Genomic DNA, 25,186 nt, shown 5'->3' on the forward strand with positions numbered 1-25,186 from the left:
GCGCTTTATTATTAGGGGAGATGACACCCGACACCCTGCTAAAAAGGTTATAGCAAAATTATAACGGAGGCTATTGAAAACTATGCTTCGTAGTAGGCGAATCTGCAGTTGCCTCCACCGAAGGCTAAGTAGAAATATAGCTCTCCAGTATCTCCCAAAAGGAAAAGCGAGAAAGATAGCACCGCTTCTAAAGGACATCAAGTTAACTGCCGATGTAAATAAATGGCTTCACATGAATGTATTCACGCGCATCTCACTGACGAGTGTTCACCACTGTGCTACCAGTATACTGTAGTAGAGATCCATCAAGCGTCATGAAGACCGAAATGTGAAGAAAAACAAATGAAAATCGCAGAAGTTCATTCAAGGGTAGAGTAGATAGCCAAACAACTTTTCAAGGGAACACGCGGCATTACAGATTACAGTCCTACAGGCAGCTGCACCAGCTAAACACTGAAGCAACCGGACAAGCAGAGAAAGGAGGCTCGGCCGCTCACGTACACCAGAGCTGCAGCACATAGATAGTTGGCTGGCACATCCATGCTTGGTGATAGTTGTTGGTAGAGGCAAAGCTTTTGCCCCCGTTTCAAAAATAGTTATTGGTAGTGATACTGGAGGTGGATCAAGCAAGCGGCGGCGCCGGCTTGACAAAGACTAAGGGGAAGTCCATGACGACCACCTTGTCGAGTGCGGCCATGAAGGTGGCGGCAAACGCAGAGTGTTTCTCATGGCTCATGCACGCCGCCAGGTCCTCGGCGCTGGCGAACGTCATCACGAAGACGTGGGTGAAGCCCTGCGTGAGCGCCTCCTGGTTCAGCACGTCCTTGCCCCTGCAATGTCGATGTGTGTCAACTGCTCAAATTAACCAGGTCGAAGAAATATCGGTGAATCATGAATACGTAATCTTGAACTTTTGGTCACTGGTTTATAGCACAAAGTTCTTGAGAAGAGATGCAGCATTAGATTTTAGATACATTCACTAAGGTGCACTGCAAAGTATGGATCTGGTGATGTTGCGTACCACCCGAAGTATTTGACGGTGTCGAGCTCCGCGGCGAGCTTGGTGAGCTCCTGGATGATGTCGTCCACCACGACGCCTTCCTTGAACTTGGCCATGCAAAGGTGCTTGAACTCCCCCATGGCCCAAAGGCAGCTAGCTTTCTCTTTTCTCTCTTCCCTCTCCGGCCGGTGGCTTTGCTTGCAGTTGCAGAGGCTGCTATGATCACGCCGTTTTAAAGCCGGGAGGGGAGAGGCTCTGGCCAGATTTGCTCACGGTGAGGGCCACCACCGCCCACAGGAATCACTCAGTCTAAAGCTTGCTAGCCATATTTGTTTTTTTCCTTTTTTCTTGCCACTACGCTCGACTTAATCATTTCAGCAGAGGAGGTTAAAGCCAGGCCAACCATGCTACTGCTGCTGCTGCATTGAGCACTGCACACTGTTAGATCTAGCATGGCCGCATGAGCCTCTCAAGTCTGAACCATGATTGTACCCGATCCGAGTGACATCGGCATCCGCGTGCAGTGCAGGCCCCCACCGGGATCTGCATGCTTGCTTTCTGAGGAGAGTGAGATGTCAACACTGTGGAGTATGAATGTTTGATCTTTGCGATCTTGAATCTTGGATCAGAGCTGCTTAGCATTATGCGTGTTCCCACCAATCTAGATGATGCTTCACCAGTTCATCTCATCAGACCAGTTAGGTCGCTCACTCACCAAGATATATACTTTGACGAAGAATTGACACTGAATCCAGGTAGATGGAAACAAGATGGCACCTAACGTTGATGGAGATTGCTAACCACGTGTGCCATGCGGTGATGTTGATGCTAGTGAATTCTCGTGGTGATGCATCAGTGAGACACCTTCAATCTTTCAGTCCCAGCAATATCTCTCTCCTAGTCTAGTCTCTACAGGTCACCAATTTCACCTAGCACATACAAACCTGTGGAGTGCAGCTCTAATTGTTTCAGTTATCTGCTACACATGTTTTCTTGTTTTGTAAGCAAACCCCATTTATCGTCAATCTTTTCCCCAAGGAAAAACTGGCATTTCATCGAGCCCCTTGATCATTTTCGGCCTCGGACGAATGGATGCTCTGAGATGGAACAAGAAAAGGCAGATCTGATTAATACCACCTCTATCAGAAAAGTCTAAATATGAAACCCTTTATTTTGAAAAACAAAGGGCGATGAATCGGGTGCGACAACGGGATTTCCTACAGGCTGTTCGACGAAACCCAATAACTCTGAATAGTTGTTTGAATATTGAGTTGCATGTGCGATTCGTGTTAATATTGGCATTCTCATGTCGCTGGAATTTCTTTCGACTCGTCCGTATTACCATTCGACAAAGTCTGCAGTAACTTTTGACGTTTTGACTATTAAGTATTAACAAGATGAGATGGTGGTGTGCATCGGGCCGGCCCTCATTCTTGGGAAATAATGAAGGAGTAGCCAAGAAAGATAGCCCCGCTCAACCACCCCAAGGGCAGCAATTGAACGGCCACTGTAAATAAATGCCTTCACATGAGAATTCTGACATGTTACTGTTCACCAATGCCTTCAGCTCACATTGCCAGAGTTTAGTGTTTATGCAATAGTGGTAAGCAGGAGTGAGCCATTACAGATATCCATCAATTCATCATCAAGACCGCAAAGTAAAAGCAAAACCAGCGATGTTTATTCAAGGATGATATAACCAAGCAACTTTTGAACGGAATGCACGGAATAGAGTTACACGGGAGGCTTTACAGGCTAGACGGCCGGTTAACGCTGCAGTAGCAGGACAAGCAAGCAAAAAATAGGAGGCCTTAGGTACATCATTCACAGCTGCAGCCTTCAGATAGATAGATGGATGGTGGCTATTACATGAAATGGTAGGCACCTTTCAGACAGTGGTTGGTGATGGTACGTAGATGCTTACTTGCTTGGTAACAGACAGATACCAGGGTGGGGTACTGGGTTCAAGCGGATGGCGCCGGCTTGGCAACGACGAAGGGGAAGTCGAGGACGACGACCTTGTCGAGCACGGCCATGAAGGTGGCGGCGAAGGCAGAGTGCTTCTCGTGGCCCATGCACGCCGCCAGGTCCTCGGCGCTCGCGAAGCTCATGGAGAAGACGTGGGTGAAGCCCTGCGTCAGCGTCTCCTGGTTCAGCACGTCCTTTCCCCTGCAACGCCAACGCAACACAAGCAACAATCAATGATGTACTCCCATCCCTTACATCAAATAAACTCTTATATCAAATAATGTTGATCTGTTGTTGCTGAATTATTTATAAACTTGGACACAGTTTTCGTCGCCGGTGCAAGACTTCAGTGTTCTTCAAAAAGAAAAATGCAGCCTGCAGTTTGAGGTGTACTTCTGCAGTGAAAAAAGATGGAATCCCTTTTTCGGAACAAATGAAATGCAGATGCATACCACCCAAAGAATTTGACGGTGTCGAGCTCAGCGGCGAGCTTGGTGAGCTGCTGAATGATGTCGTCCACCACCACGCCCTCCTTGAACCTGACCAGGCAAAGGTGCTTGAACTCCATGGCTGAACAAGTCACAAGTGCAAAGCTGAGTGACCCAAGCTTTCTCCTCTGGTGGCTCTGCACTTTTGCAGCGGATGCGTATCATCACGCCACGGTGCTGGCCGTTTTATGGACGGGATGAGAGCTCTACTCCGGTGAGGGCCACCACCACCACCGACAGGAATCACTCACTGTAAATAGGCTTATTTATTTATTTATTTTCTTCTTCTTGGCAGCACACTTGTAGCTGTAGACAATGTCTCTGCTGTTGGTCTTGACTCTTGAGCACACTGTTAGATCTACCACGAGCCATGAGTGGGCCCCACTGGCCCGACATCGGTGTGTCAGGGCCCACAGGGGTCTCCTTTCGGAACAAGTATCATCATTCTGGACTCTGGAGTTAGATGTTGTGATCCCGAATTCTGGATCAGAATCATGCAGCATTGTACTGGTTCCAGTTCCCTGCAGTGCAGGTCAGTTAACCTCAAACCAGCCAATTGCAATTGGGTCACTTAACCATGGTCACTGAAGCAAGCAGCATGCTGCTGCTTCCAAGTGGATGCAAACAGTACACCAGCTAATCTTTATGCTGTTCATGAAAGAATTATCTTATGGATGCATGAGCACGACATTGTCAACATGTTTGTTAGCTCATCAGTTCATCTGCATTAAGACAGTCATCTCAACCAACAAATCAAGATGCCCTACCCATCCTGTTTGATGACAGCATTGGTACATGCAATGCACTGATGATGATGTTCCTACAACAATTCTCAGTGGGCTACCATAGATGGATATAATGGACTGTTTTCAGTGAAATTATCGAGCAAATGTGTGGCTTTTCGACAAGAAACCCAAAGATTTCTCATATTTACATCGAACCCGCGGAAATCTAACCTATAACAGACATCCACATGGGCAGATGTTTCCAGGTTTACAGGTTGTTCACCGCACCGTGCAACACACGGCACAAAAGAAACTCCAAACAGCTACTTGCTGGGGGCTTAGCTGGGCAGATCACGACCTGCTGGGAATACAAGGACTCTCCATGTGCTGTTTTACTGTTTCGTTGTTATTTCGCCAGGAGAGGTAACCTCAGACAACGTCAAGTTGTTTGGCCCATCCAAGGATGGACCGGGTACTGTCCGATTCGCCTGGTCGGGTTCGCTTTGAAGAACCTCCGATGGCCTTGGCGAATGCCCCGTGCCGACAAACAGGCAATGACACGGATCCGATATGGATGCTTCGGGGGAATAAGGAGGTATAGGTATTGGTATCACCACTGCACTTGGTAAAGGAGGCGCAATATGCTTGATATCAGGATAGTCAGACAGTGAAATTCTACAGACTGGGCACGTTGAGTGCTGCTTTAGCCAAGCATCTATGCACACCATATGGAAATTGTGGCCACAGTAAGGAAGAGTGCGGAGCACATCTTTGTCCTCGTATTCTGCAAGACAAACAACACACCTGCGAGAGAAGACACGAACAGCTCAGAGTTTATATTTTGGTGTAACCAGGAACAATTGCTACAAAAAATAAGCACAGGAAAAAATGGAAATACAGAATATAACACACCAACACATGCACACACTATCAAGTAATGAGCTTTTGTATAAATAAAAATATACTAGCTCAGCAAAGCAATAAAGTATGAAGGACAAATCTGAAAATGATCAACTAGTGATGCGTAGATAAAAAGAGGCAGGCTATTTCGATAGCTCAGTTTTTTTTGGAGTTTTAGGAGAATACTGTGTTTTCTTAGAAACCACGGTTTTAAATACGTCAATGTGTTTGGCATCAACAAATACAACAGATTCATAAACCGCAGTATCTCAACTACTGTATATTTTTGGTACTGTTTGAAAAAGAGATTTCTACCTCACTTTTTTTCTAAACCAAACCGAGAAAAACTGCAGTTTTTAGAAACTGAAGTATTCATTGCCCATACAATGGAATACTAAGCTTAGATTATTACGATTTTGGAAAAACTGTGCTGCCAAAAACTAGCTGGGAAACTGGATGGGATGTTTGGTGTTTGTTTCAAGATACTAAACACAAAGGTGAATCACACAATTGGTGCAAGTAATTCCCATAATATTATTATCCCTCCATCCCAAAATAAGTGTCTTAACTTTGTACCAGATCTAGTACAAAGTTGTACTAAGCTTGAGACACTTATTTTGGACGGAGGGAGTATGTTATTACAACCATTGTACTCATATATTGGTTGTAATAACATCTTATATTATGGGACGGAGGTAGTAGTAAATGATGTGCATCCAGCGAAAGACTTGTTCAACTAACAGTGAAGGACTAGATCGGACATCAGACAACCAAGCCAGTCCTAGCCTCCCTCTAATTAAGCATATGTGAGTACTCACAATATACTCCTTAATTGTGATGCACCATTATTCTTCAGTACTGTATGATTTTATTCAGGAGCAGCTCAAAGATATTTGTATTTCAGTTAGATGTTATTAACCAAGTTGTCTTATCTGTCCAATGAAAATGAAATCTTGGGGACCTAATGGTTCAATAGTCAATCCCAGTTAAACACCGTAACCAGGACTCTGGTACTAAAAAGGTCACATGTTTTTTCTTAGGCACCAACATGCTGAAGGACATTTCCTATGGTACTAACAGAATCTAAAAACACTCTCAAGGACAGCTTCACTTCTACAAGAGGGGATCCATCTCAAATACTCACACTGAGAAGTGGTTAGAAGAATGCAAATACTTGCCAAAGGTTACTGAGGACAATGGTGGGTAGTATATACCTAGGATAACTATCCTTTTAGGCAGTATGTTTATAACAACTAACGCCGGGCAAAGCTCAACAATTCTTTATCCACATAATATAGTCTATGGTAAAGTTGTTAAGAAACACCAAATTCATGTTAGCTAATGATGCGTTAGCAACTTGCATCATTGAGCAAGTTGGAACTGAAGCATGGGATTTCACAGTCCCAGTCCCACCTTGGTACTAATATTAGAAGTCTAACCAAAAAGTATTTGGCATGTATGTATGTGAGGATTCAGTGCTCACAGCACTAGTATCCAAAAGAACCCAACTAGACAGTGACAATGACACTAATCCTTGCCTTACAATAATGATGGTGAGATCCCTCTTTCGGCACTCATCAGTGAGTGCGCCCTCACAGATACAAGCTCATAATTGCAGCGCTGGTCGCCCTAAATCAGTGCCTAAGGATCAACTAAAACTTGCACGACCGAGACACACAATCCCATCGGAAGTGCAATTCCAGTGAATACGAGGGATATACTGACTAAACGGCGCTACACAGTGGAGTAGGAGTAGATTCCAAGTTTAGAGTTTAGACGGCAGGCAACGCAAGGAAGCGCATGGCACGGGGACAGATTGGAATCGGCGATTGGACGGAGCAAAGGCAGATCGAGGAGCAGCCACTTACTGCGGGGCCGCGTCGGAGGAGTCGGAGTCTGAGGAGGGCGATGCAGCTGAGAAGGCGCGGGTGGGGAAGGAGGCGACGGCGGCCAGGTCAAGCCCCCCGGCGCCGGGGCCGGCCGCTGGCTGCCCCCCCAGGCGGTCGACCTGGACGGCGAAGAAGTAGTTGGCGGCGAGGGGCGGGAAGCCCGGCGGGAGCGGCGAGGCCCGGGAGCGGCGCCGACGGCGGCGCACGAGCGCGCAGACGAGCCTGGAGCAGACGAAGAGTATGAAGAGCACGCTGACGCAGAAGCCGAGCAGCGTGAGCACCATGCTCGTGGACACCCCCGACGCCATGGCTGGCGGCGGATGGGAGCGCGAGCGTGGGCGCTGCCTCTCCCCCTCCCCTTCTCTGTTCTCCCCCTCGCTGGTGTGGTGTGGTGTGGTGTGGTTTGTGTTAATAGAATGGGATCTGCGTCTGCTGCGCACTCACGCCGTTGCGCTCGCATTTAGGAAGTTGTTGCGTGTCGCGTGGATTTTTATCCGTCGGGAACGGGATGCGGTGCGGTGGTGGGGGCGGATCGGTGGCCTTCATCAAGGAAAGGAAGGAAGGAAGGGTGTGTGGCTGCAGCGGGCGGGGCCGTGACCCTCCCACCACCGGGCGCGCACTACGGACGGCGGCAGCAGATAGATAGATACGAATAGGACGGATTTGCGAGCGACGGATGGGCGGAGCGGCGCAAAAGGGAAAGATACCGTGTCGACTTGAGTACGCAGGGCGAGGCGGGAGATAGATGATGAGGCGTGAGGTTCCAAGCCACGCAGCGGGTCAGCGACGGAACCCATGGCTGGGCCGAGCAGCGAGTCAGCAAAAAAAAGATTGACAAGGATTTTTCACAAAAAGGTGGGTGGACTTGAGTACGCAGGGCGAGGCGGGAGATAGATGATGAGGCGTGAGGTTCCAAGCCACGCAGCGGGTCAGCGACGGAACCCATGGCTGGGCCGAGCAGCGAGTCAGCAAAAAAAAGATTGACAAGGATTTTTCACAAAAAGGTGGGTGGAGATGCGGGGTATCGATCCCCGTGCCTCTCGCATGCTAAGCGAGCAATCTACCATCTGAGCTACGTCCCCGAACGAGTTCCTGTTTCATTCTGAACTTAATTGTAGTCTCCTACTCCCGTGAGCCCAAGCGTGCTGACGTCGTACTGGCCATCCTTCTTCAGAAATTAAGCGCGATCTGACTTCTGTTGTAAAAAAAAAATCATTGTTATAGTCTATTAGTGTATGGTAAGACAAGCTACCGCCATAGTGAGTGACGGTGGAAATTAGTCAACGTTAAACCGGTGTCTGTTAAATGTTGAAAAGTAATAGAGGATTGGTGGAATGGTTGTTTTATTGCTTGAGCCTCATGGACATATATATATATATAAGTACAATGATCAACTTAGAGTACAAGGCAAGGTAAGACAATTCCTAGTCTATCTCATATTTTCTAATAATCAATATACTCAAGATCCCCCTGAAGTCACAGCGGTAGCGACGCAGACGGTGAGACTGAAGAAGAATCCGAAGATAAGCCGAGGGACATCCCCCCACAGTCGTAATGGTCGAGGCATCATGGAAGTTGTAGCTGGAGTGGATACCGACGAGGTTTCTCAAGCAAGGCGGTAGCCCTTTGTGCCGATGTCGAGGTAGCCGAGAGCGTAGTATGGTGTAGCCGCGGTCGAGGTAGCAGTGCAAAGAACGTCGTGGTCGATGTCGAGTCGGGGTAACCGGTGTCGAGGAAGTCGCCGTGAAGCCCTGGCGCAAGGAGGCGCCGAGTTAGGGGTGGATGTAGTGGTGTCAAAGTAGTGATGTGTCGAGAAGGAGACGTAGTTGACGACGCGTCGTGCCGGGTTTGCCAAGCCCGGGAACACATCGTGGACGAAGGCATGCATCGATGTTGCCATCACCGCGCATGCGTAGACGAACGAAGTCGATATTAGTGATGCTCCGCGCTAGGCTTGCCAGGCCTAGGAGCACATCGGGGACGAAGGCACACGTCAGTGTTGCCAGCACCGGGCATGTGGAGACGGGGACCAGCGAACAACCTGCACGCCATGTCGAGAGGATATCAGAGAACGACTCAACGACGGTTGCGGTGCAAATCGGCGGGGGTCCATGTTGCCCGCATTGGTCGGAGTAGATGAAGTGGTTGGGGAAGACGACGGCGACGCTGGCGATGAGCTGCTGCTGAACGAAGATGAAGGAGCTGGACGGGCGATGCGGCTCGGGTGAGCAAGTTGCAGCAGTGCCAAAGGAGAGCGGCGGTGCTGGCCTGATGGCGGCGGCGGCGGCTGGTTAGGAGCGCGGCGGCGATGCTCGAAGTAGGCGAGGAAGAGCCCGACAGCATGACGAAGACCGGCGCGGACGATGGCGTTCCCGCGCCGAAAGAGACGACGCGGCGCATACCACAGGAAGTCGACGCGCGGGGACGGCGGAGTGGACCGCGTGCCACATTGCTACGACCCGAAGGGGCGACGAAGCGGCAACGTGCGGGTCGGGGCGACAGCGGGAAGACCTCGGGGTGGCGGCGTAGGCCGCATGCCGCAATGCTACGACCCGAAGGGGCGACGCAGCGGTGGTGCACAGGTCAGTGCAGCCACACGGAAGGCCTCGAGCGACGGCCACGACCGCGTGCCGCTACACTACAACCCGAAGGGATGGTGTAGCGGTGGCTCGCGGGTCGGGGAAACCGCTGGGAGAACCACTGGGTGATGGCACTGCAGCCCTATGGGGCAACGCAGCGGCAGACAGTTGCTCGATCAGTGGAGGGGCACGCTATACTCGGGACAGCCTTCACAAGACCCGCGGAGGCGCATGCAACCGACTTGATCAGGTCAGCTGCATGGCGAGGATGGAGTCGATCGTGGCGGGCGGGTGATCAATCCGATCGCACGCGAGGTTGGGGCGTTGCTCGATGATGATGACGGCGTCATGGACGATGATGTGGGGTGGCCGAGCAAACTAAGGCAACGACGGCCAACGGGGAACTGTTGGAAATATTCCCTAGAGGCAATGATAAAATAGTTATTATTATATTTTCTGTTTCAAGATAATTGTTTGTTATCCATGCTATTATTGTATTGAATGAAAACATAGATACATGTGTGGATACATAGACAAAACAATGTCCCTAGCAAGCCTCTAGTTGGCTAGCCAGTTGATCAAGGATGGTTAAGGTTTTCTGACCATATGCAAGTGTTGACACTTGATAATTGGATCACATCATGAGGAGAATCATGTGATGGACTAGACCCAAACTATGAACGTAGCATGTGATCGTGTCATTTTATTGCTATTGTTTTCTGCGTGTCAAGTATTCATTCCTATGACCATGAGATCATATAACTCACTGACACCGGGAGGAATACCTTGTGTGTATCAAACGTCGCAACGTAACTGGGTGACTATAAAGGTACTCTACAGGTATCTCCGAAGGTGTCCGTTGAGTTAGTATGGATCAAGACTGGGATTTGTCACTCCGTGTGACGGAGAGGTATCTTGGGGCCCACTCGGTAATACAACATCACAAACAAGCCTTGCAAGCAATGTGACTCAAGTGTAAGTCACAGGATCTTGTATTACGGAACGAGTAAAGAGACTTACCGGTAACGAGATTGAAATAGGTATACGGATACCGACGATCGAATCTCGGGCAAGTAACATATCGAAGGACAAAGGGAATGACATACGTGATTATGTGAATCCTTGACACAGAGGTTCAACCGATAAGATCTTCGTAGAATATGTAGGATCCAATATGGAGATCCAGGTCCCGCTATTGGATATTGACCAAGGAGTGTCTCGGGTCATGTCTACATAGTTCTCGAACCCGCAGGGTCTGCACACGTAAGGTTCGATGATGTTTTAGTATAGTTGAGTTATATGTGTGGTTACCGAAGGTTGTTCGGATTCCTAGATGAGATCACGAACGTCACGAGGGTTTCCGGAATGGTTCGGAAATGAAGATTGATATATAGGATGGTTTCATTTGGTCACGGAAAGTTTCGGGCATTACCGGCAGTGTACCGGGAGTGACGAATGGGTTCCGGGTATTCACCGGGAGGGGCCCACCCACCCGGGAGTGAGCCCAGTGCCCCTAGGGTGGCGCACCAGCCCTTAGTGGGCTGGTGAGGCCATCCCAATAGGGCCATGGCGCCACAAGTGGAAAATACCAACGGAAAGAAAAAAAAAGGAAAGAGGGAGGTGGGAAGGAAGGAGTGGACTCCTTCCCCCAAACCGAATTAGGGTGGAAGTCCACCTCCTCCCTTCGGCCGACACCCTTGGGTCTCCCTTGAGCCCCAAGGCTAGCCCCTCCCCTCCTCCTATATATATTGGTGGTTTAGGGTTCTTTGAGACACAACTTTGCCACATGCAACTCAAACCTATACCACGTAGTTCTTCCTCTAGATCGGATTTCTACGGAGCTCGGGCGGAGCCCTACAGGAGTAGATCATCACCACCACCGGAGCGCCGTCATGCTGCCGGAGAACTCATCTACTTCTCCGTCTCTCTTGCTGGATCAAGAAGGCCGAGATTGTCATCAAGTTGTACGTGTGCTGAACGCGGAGGTGTCGTCCGTTCGCCGCTAGATCGGAACGGATCGTGGGACGGATCATGGGACGACGGTGATTTGAATCACGAAGCTGTACGACTACATCAACCGCGTTTCTTAATGCTTCCCGCTTAGCGATCTACAAGGGTACGTAGATCTAACCTCCTCTCGTAGATGAACATCACCATGATAGGTCTTCGTGTGCGTAGGAAATTTTTTGTTTCCCATGCAACGTTCCCCGACACTCTGATCCTTTGTCACTCCGTAATTTCTTGATCTTCACTTCAAACTGATTTTGGGCTTTCTGAGCGAAGTTCTTGAACAAATATTGTACGTGCGACCTGTCATCAAGAAAGAATACCCATGTAAATCTAGAAAAATCATCAACAATGACTAGACCAAGAGAATTTCCACCAAGTCTCTTGTAAGCATTGGGACCAAAGAGATCCATGTGAAGCAGCTCGAGTGGCCTTCTAGTAGTCATGATGTTCTTCACGAAATGACTTCCTCGTACTTGTTTCCCTGCTTGACAAGCACTACAAAGTCTATCTTTTTCCAATATAACATCTTTAACACCAAGAATATGATCACCTTTGATAGGATTGTCTTGATTACGCATACCAACATGTCCTAGCCTTCTATGCCATAGCCAACCTTTAGATGATTTTACAATCAGACATGTACAAGGTTTGTGTTTTTAGTGAAATCAACAATGTATAGATCACCTCTGCGAAGCTCGGGCGGAGCCCTGCAGGAATAGATCATCACCAACACCGGCGCGCCGTCACGCTGCCGGAGAACTCATCTACTTCTCCGTCTCTCTTGGTGGATCAAGAAGGCCGAGATCGTCATCGAGCTATACGTGTGTTGAACACGGAGGTGTCATCCGTTCGGCGCTAGATCGGAATGGATCGTGGGACGACGGTGATTTGAATCACGAAGTTGTACCACTACATCAACTGTGTTTCTTAACGCTTCCCGCTTAGCGATCTACAAGGGTATGTGGATCTAATCTCCCCTCGTAGATGGACATCACATGATAGGTCTTCGTGTGCGTAGGAAATTTTTTTGTTTCCCATGCAACGTTTCCCAACAGTGGCATCATGAGCTAGGTTCATGCGTAGATGTCATCTCGAGTAGAACACAAAAGGTTTTATGGGAGTTGATGTTCGATTTGCTGCCCTCCCTAGTCTTTACTCGATTCGACGGTATTGTTGGATTAAAGCGGCCCAGACCGACATTACTCGTACGCTTACGAGAGACTGGTTTCATCGACTGACATGCAACTCGTTGCATAAAGATGACTGGCGGGTGTCGGTTTCTTCGACTTTAGTTGAATTGGTTTTGACTGAGGCGGTCCTTGGAGAGAGGTTAAATAGCAATTTGCACATCTCCGTTGTGGTTTTTGCGTAAGTAAGATGCGATCATACTAGATACTCATTACAACCACGTAAAACATGCAACAACAAATTAGAGGACGTCTAACTTGTTTTTGCAGGGTATGCTTGTGATATGATATGGCTAAAGACGTGATGTGATATATTGGATGTATGAGATGATCATGTTGTAATAGTTAATATCGACTTGCACGTCGATGCTACGACAACCGGCAGGAGCCATAGGGTTGTCTTTAAACTAACGTTTGTATTTGCAGATGCGTTTACTATATTGCTAGGTTGTAGCTTTAGTAGTAATAGCATAGATAGCACGACAACCTCGATGGCAGCACGATGATGGAGATCATGGTGTCGCGCCGGTGACAAGAAGATCATGCTGGTGCTTTGGTGATGGAGATCAAGAAGCACAAGATGATGGCCATATCATGTCACTTATGAATTACATGTGATGTTAATACTTCTATGCACCTTATGTTGCTTAGGACGATGGTAGCATTATAAGGTGATCTCTCACTAAAATTTATAGATGAAATTGTGTTCTCCCCGACTGTGCACCGTTGCGACAGTTCGTCGTTTCGAGACAACACGTGATGATCGGGTGTGATAGACTCAACGTTCACATACAACGGGTGCAAAACAGTTGCACACGCGGAACACTCGGGTTAAACTTAACGAGCCTAGCATGTGCAGACATGGCCTTGGAACACAAGATACCGAAAGGTCGAGCATGAATCGTATAGTTGATATGATTAGCATAGAGATGCTTACCACTGAAACTATACTCAACTCACGTGATGATCGGACTTGAGTTAGTGGATTTGGATCATGTACCACACAAATGACTAGAGAGATATACTTTTTGAGTGGGAGTTTATCAGTAATTTGATTATATAAACTCTAATTATCTTAAACATAGTCTAATTCCGCTTTGCAATGTTTTATGTTGTAGATCAATGGCTCACGCAGTAGCAACCCTGAATTTCAATACGTTCCTAGAGAAAGCTAAGTTGAAAGATGATGGAAGCAACTTTGTAGACTGGGCTCGTAATCTAAAGCTGCTCCTGCAAGCTGGGAAAAAGGATTATGTCCTTAATGCAGCGCTAGGAGATGAACCACCCATACGTCTAGCCAAGATGTTTTGAATGCCTAGTTAACACGTAAGGAGGACTACTCAGTAGTTCAATGTGCAGTCTTGTATGGCTTAGAACCGGGACTTCAACGTCAGTTTGAGCGTCATGGAGCATATGAGATGTTCGAGGAGTTGAAGTTTATCTTTTAGAAGAATGCCCGGATCGAGACATCTGATAAATTCTATGCTTGCAAGATGGAGGAGAATTCGTCTGCCAGTGAACATGTGCTCAAAATGTCTGGGTACTCAAACCGTCTAGATGAGCTGGGGATTGAACTCCCGCAAGAGGCTATCACTGACAGAATTCTTCAATCACTACCACCTAGCTATAAGAGCTTTGTGTTGAACTATAACATGCAAGGGATGAACAAGTTTCCCGACGAGTTATTCGCGATGCTGAAAGTCACACAGTCAAAACTCCGGAAAGAGCATCAAGTGTTGATGGTCAATAAGACCACTAGTTTCAAGAGAAACGACAAAGGCAAGAAGGGTAACTCCAAAGAGCGGCAAGCCTGTTGCCAATCCGACGAAGAAACCCAAGGCTCGACCTAAGCCGAAAACAGAGTGTTATTATTGCAAGGGAATGGGTCACTGGAAGCGCAACTGCCCCCAAGTACTTGGCTGATAAGAAGGCGGCCAAAGAAAAATCAGGTATATTTGATATACATGTTATTGATGTGTACTTAACCAACTCTCGTAGTAGTGCCTGGGTATTTGATACATGTTCTGTTGCTCATATTTGCAACTCGAAGCAGGAACTGTGGAATAAACGAAGGCTGACGAAGGATGAAGTGACGATGCGCGTGGGAAATGGTTCCAAGGTTGATGCAATCGCCGTCGGCACAGTCTCACTTCAGTTACCATCAGAATTAGTTACGAACTTAAATAATTGTTATTTAGTGCCTACGTTAAGCATGAACATTATATCTGGATCTTGTTTGTTGCGAGACGGTTACTAGTTTAAGTTAGAGAATAATGGTTGTTCTATTTCTATGAGTAATATCTTTTATGGTCATGCACCCAATGTGAGAGGATTGTTCATATTGAATCTTGATAGTGATAATACACATATACACAACATTGAGACCAAAATATGTAGAGTTAACAATGATAGCGCCATGTTTTTGTGGCACTACCGCTTAGGTCATATTGGTGTAAAGCGCATGAAGAAACTCTATTCTGATGGGCTTTTGGAGTCACTTGATTTTGAATCACTTGACACGTGCGAACCATGCCTCATGGGCAAGATGACTAAGACTCTGTTCTCCGGAACAATGGAGCATGCAAGTGACTTGTTGGAGATCATACATACCGATGTGTGCGGTCCAATGAGTGTGGAGGCGCGCGGCAGATATCGTTATTTTCTCACATTCACTAACGATTTGAGCAGGTATGGATATATCTACTTGATGAAGCACAAGTCTGAAACGTTTCAGAAGTTCAAGCAATTTCAGAGTGAAGTTGAAAATCATCATAACAAGAAGATCAAGTTCCTACGTTCTGATCGTGGGGGTGAATATCTGAGTTTCGAGTTTGGTGCTCACTTGAGACAATGTGGAATCGTTTCATAGTTAATATCGCCTGGAACACCACAGCGTAATGGTGTGTCGGAACATCGTAATCGTACTTTGTTAGAAATGGTGCAATCTATGATGTATCTTACTGATTTGCCGTTATCGTTTTGGGGTTATGCATTAGAGACAATTGCATTCACTTTAAATAGGGCACCATCAAAATCTGTTGAGACGACACCATACGAGCTGTGGTATGGCAAGAGGCCAAAGTTGTCGTTTCTTAAAGTTTGGGGATGTGATGCTTATGTCAAAAAGCTTCGGCCTGCAAAGCTGGAACCCAAAGCAGAAAAGTGTGTCTTCATAGGTTATCCAAAGGAGATAGTTGGGTACACCTTCTATCTCAAATCCGAGGGCAAAGTGTTTGTTGCCAAGAACGGAGCATTTCTTGAGAAGGAGTTTCTCTCGAAAGAATTGAGTGGGAGGAAGATAGAACTTGATGAGGTTGTCGAACCTCTAATCCCTCTAAATGGTGGCGCAGGGCAAGGGGAAACCTCTGTCAAAGCGATGCCGATTGAGGAGGAAGTTAATGATGATGATCATGAAACTTAGGATCAAGTTACTATCGGACCTCACAGGTCGACAAGATCACGTGTTGCTCCTGAGTGGTACGATAATCCTGTCTTATCAATCAAGTTGTTAGACAACAATGAACCTGCGAATTATGAAGAAGCTATGGTGGGCCCGGATTCCAACAAATGGCTGGAGGCCATGAAGTCCGAGATAGGATCTATGTATGAAAACAAAGTGTGGACTTTGGAAGTATTACCTGAAGGCCGCAAGCCTATTCAGAACGAATGGATCTTTAAGAAGAAGACGGATGCGGACGGTAATGTAACAATTTATAAAGCTCGACTTGTGGCAAAGGGTTTTTCACAAGTTCAAGGAGTTGACTACGATGAGACGTTCTCACCGGTAGCGATGCTTTAGTCCGTCCGAATCATGTTAGCAATAGCTGCATTTTTCGATTATGAAATCTGGCAGATGGATGTCAAAACAGCGTTGCTTAACGGTTTTCTTAAGGAAGAGTTGTATATGATGCAACCCAAAGGTTTTGTCGATCCAAAGAATGCTAACAAAGTATGCAAGCTCCAGAGATCCATTTATGGACTGGTGCAAGCATCTCGGAGTTGGAATAAGCGCTTTGATGAGGTGATCAAAGCATTTGGGTTTATACAAGTTGTTGGAGAATCTTGTATTGACAAGAAATTGAGTGGGAGCTATGTGGAGTTTCTAATATTATATGCGGATGACATATTGCTGATTGGAAACAACATGGAGTTTTTGGAGAGCGTAAAGGATTACTTGAATAAAAGTTTATCTATGAAGGACCTAGGAGAAGCTGCTTACATTCTAGGCATTAAGATCTATAGGGATAGATCAAGGCGCGTGATAGGACTTTCACAAAGCACATACCTTGATAAAGTTTTGAAGAAGTTCAAAATGGAACAGTCCAAGAAGGGGTTCTTGCCAGTATTACAAGGTATAAAATTGAGTAAGACTCAGTGCCCAGCAACTGCGGAAGATAGAGAAAAGATGAGTACCGTACCCTATGCTTCAGCCATAGGTTCTATCATGTATGCAATGATGTGCACTAGACCGGACGTCAGCCTGGCCGTAAGTATGGCAGGCAGGTTTCAAAGTAATCCAGGAGTGGATGACTGGACGGCAGTCAAGAATATTCTGAAGTACCTAAAAAGGACTAAGGAAATGTTTCTCGTTTATGGAGGTGACGAAGAGCTCGTCGTAAAGGGTTACGTCGTGGCAAGCTTTGACACTGATCCGGATGACTCTAAGTCTCAAACCGGATACGTATTTATTCTTAATGGGGGTGGGTAAGCTGGTGTAGTTCCAAGCAAAGCGTCGTAGCAGATTCTACATGTGAAGCGGAGTACATGGCTGCCTTGGAGGCAGCTAAGGAGGGTGTCTAGATGAAGCACTTCATGACGGATCTTGGAGTTGTGCCGAGCGCACTAAATCCAATAACTCTGTTCTGTGACAACACTGGTGCCATTGCTTTAGCAAAGGAACCAAGGTTTCACAAGAAGACTAGACACATCAAACGACGCTTCATCCTCATCTGCGACTACGTCGAAGGAGAGGACATAAATATTTGCAAAGTGGACATGGATCTAAATGTAGCAGATCCGCTGACTAAACCTCTTCCACGAGCGAAGCATGATCAACACCAGAACTGTATGGGTGTTAGATTCATAACAATGTACGTCGCATAGCGATGTGAGGACTAGATTATTGACTTTAGTGCAAGTGGGAGAATATAGGAAATATGCCCGAGAGGCAATGATAAAATAGTTATTATTATATTTCCTGTTTCAAGATAATCGTTTATTATCCATGCTATAATTGTATTGAATGAAAACATAGATACATGTGTGAATACATAGACAAAACAATGTCCCTAGCAAGCCTCTAGTTGGCTAGCTAGTTGATCAAGGATGGTTAAGGTTTTCTAACCATATGCAAGTGTTGTCACTTGATAACTGGATCACATCATTAGGAGAATCATGTCATGGACTAGACCCAAACTATGAACGTAGCATGTGATCATTTCATTTTATTGCTATTGTTTTCTGCGTGTCAAGTATTCATTCCTATGACCATGAGATCATATAACTCACTGACACCGGAGGAATACCCTGTGTGTATCAAACGTCACAACGTAATTGGGTGACTATAAAGGTGCTCTACAGGTATCTCAGAAGGTGTTCGTCGAGTTAGTATGGATCAAGACTGGGATTTGTCACTCCGTGTGGCGGAGAGGTACCTCGGGGCCCACTCGGTAATACAACGTCACAAACAAGCCTTGCAAGCAATGTGACTCAAGTGTAAGTCACGAGATCTTGTATTATGGAACGAGTAAAGAGACTTGCTGGTAACGAGATTGAAATAGGTATACGGATATCGACGATCGAATCTCGGTCAAGTAACATACCGAAGGACAAAGGGAATGACATACGGGATTATATAAATCCTTGGCACAAAGGTTCAACCGATAAGATCTTAGTAGAATATGTAGGATCCAATATGGACATCCAGGTCCCGCTATTGGATATTGACCGAGGAGTGTCTCTGGTCATGTCTACATAGTTCTCGAACCCGCAGGGTCTGCACACTTAAGGTTCGATGATGTTTTTGTATAGTTGAGTTATATGTGTGGTTACCGAAGGTTGTTCGGAGTCCCGGATGAGATCACGAACGTCACGAGGGTTTCCGGAATGGTCCAAAAATGAAGATTGATATATAGGATGGTTTCATTTGGTCACCGGAAAGTTTCGGGCATTACCGGCAGTGTACCGGGAATGACGAATGGGTTCCGGGTATTCACCGGGAGGGGCCCACCCACCCGGGAGTGAGCCCAGTGACCCTAGGGTGGTGCACCAGCCCTTAGTGGGCCTATGTTGCCAACCCAATAGGGCTATGGCGCCACAAGTGGAAAATACCAAAGGAAAGAGGGAGGTGGGAAGGAAGGAGTGGACTCCTTCCCCCAAACCAAATTGGGGTGGCAGTCCACCTCCTCCCTTCGGCCGGCGCCCTTGGGGCTCCCTGGAGCTCCAAGGCTAGCCTCTCCCCTCCTCCTATATATATTGGTGGTTTAGGGTTTTTTGAGACACAACTTTGCCACGTGCAACTCAAACCTATACCACGTAGTTCTTCCTCTAGATCAGATTTCTACGGAGCTCGGGCGGAGCCCTGCAGGAGTAGATCATCACCACCACCGGAGTGTCGTCATGCTGCTGGAGAACTCATCTACTTCTTCGTCATCGAGCTGTACGTGTGCTGAACGCGGAGGTGCCATCCGTTCGGCGCTAGATACGAACGGATCATGGGACGGATCGTGGGACGATGGTGATTTGAATCACGAAGCTGTACCACTACATTAACCGTATTTCTTAGCGCTTCCCGCTTAGCGATCTACAAGGGTATGTGGATCTAATCTCCTCTCATAGATGGACATCACCATGATAGGTCTTCGTGTGCGTAGGATTTTTTTCCCATGCAACGTTCCCCAACTGGAACTGCATGCGAGACGTGGTCGGCGATGGTCTGGGAGCACGAGGCAGCTCGCAGGCCCAGCGTAGTAGGCAGGCCCGGCGCAGCGGCAAGCCTGGGAACCGACGAGACCAAGGCAACCGGGAGGCCGACATCCAACGAGGGGGCCAGCAACTAGCAGGCCTAAGGTAGCCGACGTTCCCGAGGCGGCCGACGAGTGTCGACAAAGACGGAAGGTGGGTGATGTAGGAGTCATGTTCAGTGCAGGGCGGCGACGGCAGCGTAAAGTGACGGGCGGGAAGATGTGCGGACGATGGCCATGACGGGACGCCGCGTCACGTAAGGCCGCCGGGTCGAAGTAGAGGCCGGTTGGTCGCGCCTAGGTCGGAGTAGAGGCGCATGTGTCGATGGCGGTGGCGGGCGAAGCAACCCGATCTTAGATCAGAAAACCAAAAAGGAAGAATGCTGATCAAGAGACCGGCAAAATAGAGAAAACCCGGATCAAGAGATCGGGAAAAAGACTCTCTAGGGCAGCGAGCCAACACGACCGGCGGACGAACCCTAGGTACGGGCGGCGCGGGCCCCGGCGGCGGTCATGGAGGCCGACCGCCCGAGGGACGACGCGCGGGGCGGAAGCGGTGGTCAGCGGCTAGGTCTAGAAACTTGCGGCAGATACGATGTTTAAAGGGAATAGAGGATTGGTGCAATAGTTGTTTTATTGCTTGAGCCTCATGGGCATATATATAGGAGTAGAATGACCAACTTGGAGCACAAGATAAGGTAGGACAAATCCTAGTCTATCTCATATTTCCTAATAATCAATATACTCAACATTAAATACACAATAGGAGTATAGTGGTAGCTTTCTCTACTCTACAGCCGAGTATGGTGGTGGTAACCTTCGCTCGAAATAATTGAAAGAGTAGGAGTATTGAAGGCCACGTAAGAATTTCGTGTGTGAGAGATACGAATAGTATTCTATGCAAGAGATGATAGTTGGATTAGCAAAAGTTGACAGAGTAGGTAGGTTAGCTTGGTGGGATACTGGACCAATGGTAGAGGCAAATGTGTCCCTTCTATCGATGAGATGGTGGCTATCGTTTTTTGTGGAATGGAATTTAATGATCCGACTACGAATATGCAAGGACGTCGCGCCTTTGCAATCGCTAAACCAACTTAGAGAGGTTATTGACCACACCGAAGCACGATAAACCTCACCACGAGGGTCTGTTTCCTGCACGCAAACGAAGAAGAAGTAAAAAACCAAAATTTCAATATGAATATTGCGAATATAAGAGGAAATCTTTATTGATGAAAAAGTGTGGTTCTATGACGTCTTGGTTTGGTCGTGAAACACAAACGAAGGACGTGAAGTTGTAGCTATGGCAAACTTTTAATCCAAACAAAATTCAAGTCTAAACATCGTCCTAAGGGTTGTATATATGGGGGAATAGAGGGGATTTTGTGACCCTTGGAGGAGGGATCCAAAACCAACCCTAACTCGGTTTCCGCACACATATGGACTCTGAAAACAACCTATAATATGGTATTTCGAAATTACATGGGCTTCACCCAAAAATAAGGTGACACATCACCTGTAATAGCATATGGACGAAATTTATGAAGCGGAATCTTGTATATTTCGTCCAAGCCTTCATGCCCTCATTATGGTGGCTTCAAAGTGCGAAAATCACCACTCAAAACTCCATTGTTCTTTCCCGCGTGCGCTCCTTCTTCTCCATGCTTGATCCCTCTCCAATGGTCATCCTTCTTGTCCATGCTAGGTCATTTATTCATAAGTAACACAAAAGTATTTAATTTAGACAACATCATATGTTCATGAACATTAGAAAGATTTTCAAGAAACGGAAGTACATGATAATTTAATTGGAGTGCGCGAGCTCTAGTAATTGGTACACTATGTATACAGGAGGGGTTGTGGGTGTAACAATGGTATTGATGTCCTCATCATCCTCCCCTTCTTGAAATAAAGTCGTCCTCGACAGAAGCTCATCTTCCTCACCCAAATAAGGCTTCAAATCTGCAATGTTAAAAGTGGGACTAGCCCCAAAACCTGCACGCAGCTCAAGTTTTATATGAATTATCATTTATTTTCTCTAACACCTAAACAGGACCATCATCACATGGCATTAGCTTTGACTTGCGCAAATCAGGAAACCTATCCTTACGCAAATGTAACCAAACAAGATCTCCAGGTGCAAACACAACATGTTTTCTACCCTTGTCTTCAACAAGTTTATATTTAGCATTCATACGCTCAATGTTTTCCTCAGTTAACTCATGCATTTTTAAGATTAATTCAGCACGTTGATTGGCATCAGAATTAACCTTCTCCGAAGATGGAAGAGGCAACAAATCAATAGGTGGATGTGGTAGGAAACCAAACACAATTTTAAAAGGGCACTTCTTTGTAGTAGAATGCAGCGAACGATTATAAGCAAATTCAATATGAGGCAAGCATTGTTACCATATTTTTCCGGTTATTTTCTAAAACAACCTAGGCATAGTAGACAACATTCTATTGAGTACTTCAGTTTGTCCGTCGGTTTGGGGGTAATATGTAGTACTAAAACGTAGTTTAATCCCCAACTTAGCCCGTAAATATCTCTAAAAGTGGATAAGAAATTTAGTATCACGATCTGAAGCAATATTATTTGGCTCACCATGCAAGCAAATAATTTCACGAAAGAACAAATCAACAACACTACCATCATAATCACTTTTATGACTGTTGGAAATATGCCCTAGAGGCAATAATAAAGTGGTTATTATTATATTTCCTAGTTCATGATAATTGTCTGTTATTCATGCTATAATTGTATTAACCGTAAATCGTAATACATGTGTAAATACATAGACCACAATGTGTCCCTAGTGAGGCTCTAGTTGGCTAGCTCATTGATCAATAGATGATCATGGTTTCCTGATCATGGACATTGGATGTCATTGATAACGGGATCACATTGAGAATGATGTGATGGACAAGACCCAACCCTAAGCACAACATTAGATCGTATTGTTCGTATGCTAAAGCTTTTCTAATGTCAAGTATCATTTCCTTAGACCATGAGATTGTGCAACTCCCGGATACCGTAGGAGTGCTTTGGGTGTATCAAACGTCACAACGTAACTGAGTGATTATAAAGGTTCACTACAGGTATCTCCCAAAGTGTCTGTTGGGTTGGTACAAATCGAGACTTGGATTTGTCACTCCGTGTGAGGGAGAGGTATCTCTGGGCCCACTCGGTAATGTATCATCATACTGAGCTCAATGTGACTAAGGAGTTAGCCATGGGATGATGTGTTGCGGAACGAGTAAAGAGACTTGCCCGTAACTAGATTGAACAAGGTATAGGGATACCGACGATCGAATCTCGGGCAAGTATCATACCGGTAGGCAAAGGGAATTGCATACGAGATTGATTAAATCCAAGACATCATGGTTCATTCGATGAGATCATCGTGGAACATGTGGGAACCAACATGGATATCCAGACCCTGATGTTGGTTATTGACCGGAGAGGTGTCTCGGTCATGTTTGCATGGTTCCCGAACCCGCAGGGTCTACACACTTAAGGTCCGATGACGCTAGAGTTGTTATGGGAATAGTATACATGGTTACTGAAGGTTGTTCGGAGTCCCGGATGAGATCTCGGACATCACGAGGAGTTTCGGAATAGTTCGGAGGTAAAAATTCATATATAGGAAGTGGAGATTTGATCGTCGGAAGTGTTTCAAGGATCGTCGGTATTGTACCGGGACCACCGGGGAGGGCCACCAGCCCCGAAGGGCTACATGGGCCAAAAGTGGATGGTAACCAGCCCCTAGATGGGCTGGTGCGCCACCACCAAGGGCCCAAGGCACACAAGGGGGCTAAGGGGGCCAAACCCTAGGTGTGGAGGCTGCATTGGGCGCCAAGCCCACCCTAGGGTGCCGCCCCTCCCATCTAGGGCTGCAGCCGCACCATCTAGGGAAACCCAAGGGGTGGTGCACCCTCCTCCTCCTCCCCCTATATATATGTGAGGGTTTGGGTCTGCTAGACACACAAGTTCTTCCTCCCCTCGGTGCAGCCCTACCTCTCGTCCTTCTCGTCCTCCGTAGCGCTTGGCGAAGCCCTACCGGAGTACCACGCAGCTCCACCGTCAGTACTCTGTCATGCTGTCGGAGCTCTCCCTCAACCTCTCCTCTCTCCTTGCTGGATCAAGGCATATGAGACGTCACCAGGTTGCACGTGTGCTGAATGCGGAGGCGCCGTTATTCGGCGCTTAGATCGGAATCTTCCGCGATCTGAATAGCTATGAGTACGACTCCATCAACCGCGTTCTAGTAACGCTTTCGCTTAGCGATCTTCAAAGGTATGAAGATGCTCTACCCCTTTGCTCGTTGCTGGTTTCTCCTAGATAGATCCTTGTGTGACGTAGGAATTTTTTTTGAATTACTACTACGTTCCCCAACAGTGGCATCCGAGCCAGGTTCTATGCGTAGATTCTATGCACGAGTAGAACACAAAAGTTGTGGGCGATGATTTTGTCAATTGCTTGCCATTACTAGTCCAATACTTTTTCGGCAGTATTGTAGGATGAAGCGGCCCGGACCGACTTTATACGTACGCTTACATGAGACTGGTTCCACCGCCTGACATGCACTTGTTGCATAAGGTGGCTAGCGGGTGTCTGTCTCTCCCACTTTATCGAATTGGATTCGATGAAATGGGTCCTTATGAAGGGTAAATAGCATTAGCATATCAACGTTGTGGCTGTCACGTAGGTAAGAAGTGTTCTCGCTAGAAACCCAAATCAGCCACGTAAAACTTGCAACAACAATTAGAGGACGTCTAACTTGTTTTTGCAGGGTATGTTATGTGATGTGATATGGCCAAAAGGATGTGATGTTACATATGTGATGTATGAGATTGATCATGTTCTTGTAATAGGATTCACGACTTGCACGTCGATGAGTATGACAACCGGCAGGAACCATAGGAGTTGTCTTAATATATTGTATGAGATGCAACGCCATGTGATTACTTTACTTTATCGCTAACCGTTAGCTATAGTAGTAGAACTAATAGCTGGCGAGACGACTTCACGGAGACACAATGATGGAGATCATGGTGTCATGTTGGTGACAATGATGATCATGTAGTGCCCCGAAGATGGAGATCAAAGGAGCAAGATGCTAATGGCCATATCATGTCACTATATGATTGCATGTGATGTTTATCATGTTTTTCATCTTATTGCTTAGAACAACGGTAGCAAAGATAAGATGACCCCTCATTAAAGTTTCAAGATAAGTATTCCCCTAAGTGTGCACCATTGCGAAGGATCGTTGTCTCGAAGCGCCACGTGATGATTGGGTGTGATAAATTCTAACGTTCGAATACAACGGGTGTAAGCCAGATTTACACACGCAAAACACTTAGGTTGACTCGACGATCCTAGCATGTACAGACCGAATATGAGAGACCGAAAGGTCGAACATGATTCATATGGATGATACGATGAGCATGGAGATGCTCACCGTTGATGACTAGTCC

General features: G+C 46.7%; 3 protein-coding genes across 3 annotated transcripts; all 3 read right to left on the reverse strand.

Moving 5' to 3' along the window:
* Positions 1-343: 343 nt before the first annotated feature.
* LOC123452637 (stress-response A/B barrel domain-containing protein At5g22580-like) lies at positions 344-1,265 on the reverse strand. Its single transcript, XM_045129334.1, has 2 exons — positions 1,022-1,265; positions 344-830 (listed from the first exon to the last, which is right to left on the reverse strand). Exons 1-2 carry the CDS (start codon positions 1,138-1,140, stop codon positions 623-625), a joined length of 327 nt encoding a protein of 108 aa, XP_044985269.1. The 5' UTR covers positions 1,141-1,265; the 3' UTR covers positions 344-622.
* A 1,394-nt stretch (positions 1,266-2,659) lies between these two features.
* LOC123452638 (stress-response A/B barrel domain-containing protein At5g22580-like) lies at positions 2,660-3,680 on the reverse strand. Its single transcript, XM_045129335.1, has 2 exons — positions 3,421-3,680; positions 2,660-3,169 (listed from the first exon to the last, which is right to left on the reverse strand). The coding sequence occupies exons 1-2, from the start codon at positions 3,534-3,536 to the stop codon at positions 2,965-2,967; spliced, it is 321 nt and encodes a 106-aa protein (XP_044985270.1). The 5' UTR covers positions 3,537-3,680; the 3' UTR covers positions 2,660-2,964.
* A 626-nt stretch (positions 3,681-4,306) lies between these two features.
* Positions 4,307-7,582, reverse strand: LOC123452635 (RING-H2 finger protein ATL67-like). The gene is made up of 2 exons (XM_045129333.1): positions 6,950-7,582; positions 4,307-4,985 (listed from the first exon to the last, which is right to left on the reverse strand). The coding sequence occupies exons 1-2, from the start codon at positions 7,276-7,278 to the stop codon at positions 4,574-4,576; spliced, it is 741 nt and encodes a 246-aa protein (XP_044985268.1). The 5' UTR covers positions 7,279-7,582; the 3' UTR covers positions 4,307-4,573.
* Positions 7,583-25,186: the final 17,604 nt, after the last annotated feature.

This window comes from Hordeum vulgare, chromosome 5H (genome assembly GCF_904849725.1).
Source record: "Hordeum vulgare subsp. vulgare chromosome 5H, MorexV3_pseudomolecules_assembly, whole genome shotgun sequence".
Classification (NCBI taxonomy): domain Eukaryota; kingdom Viridiplantae; phylum Streptophyta; class Magnoliopsida; order Poales; family Poaceae; genus Hordeum; species Hordeum vulgare.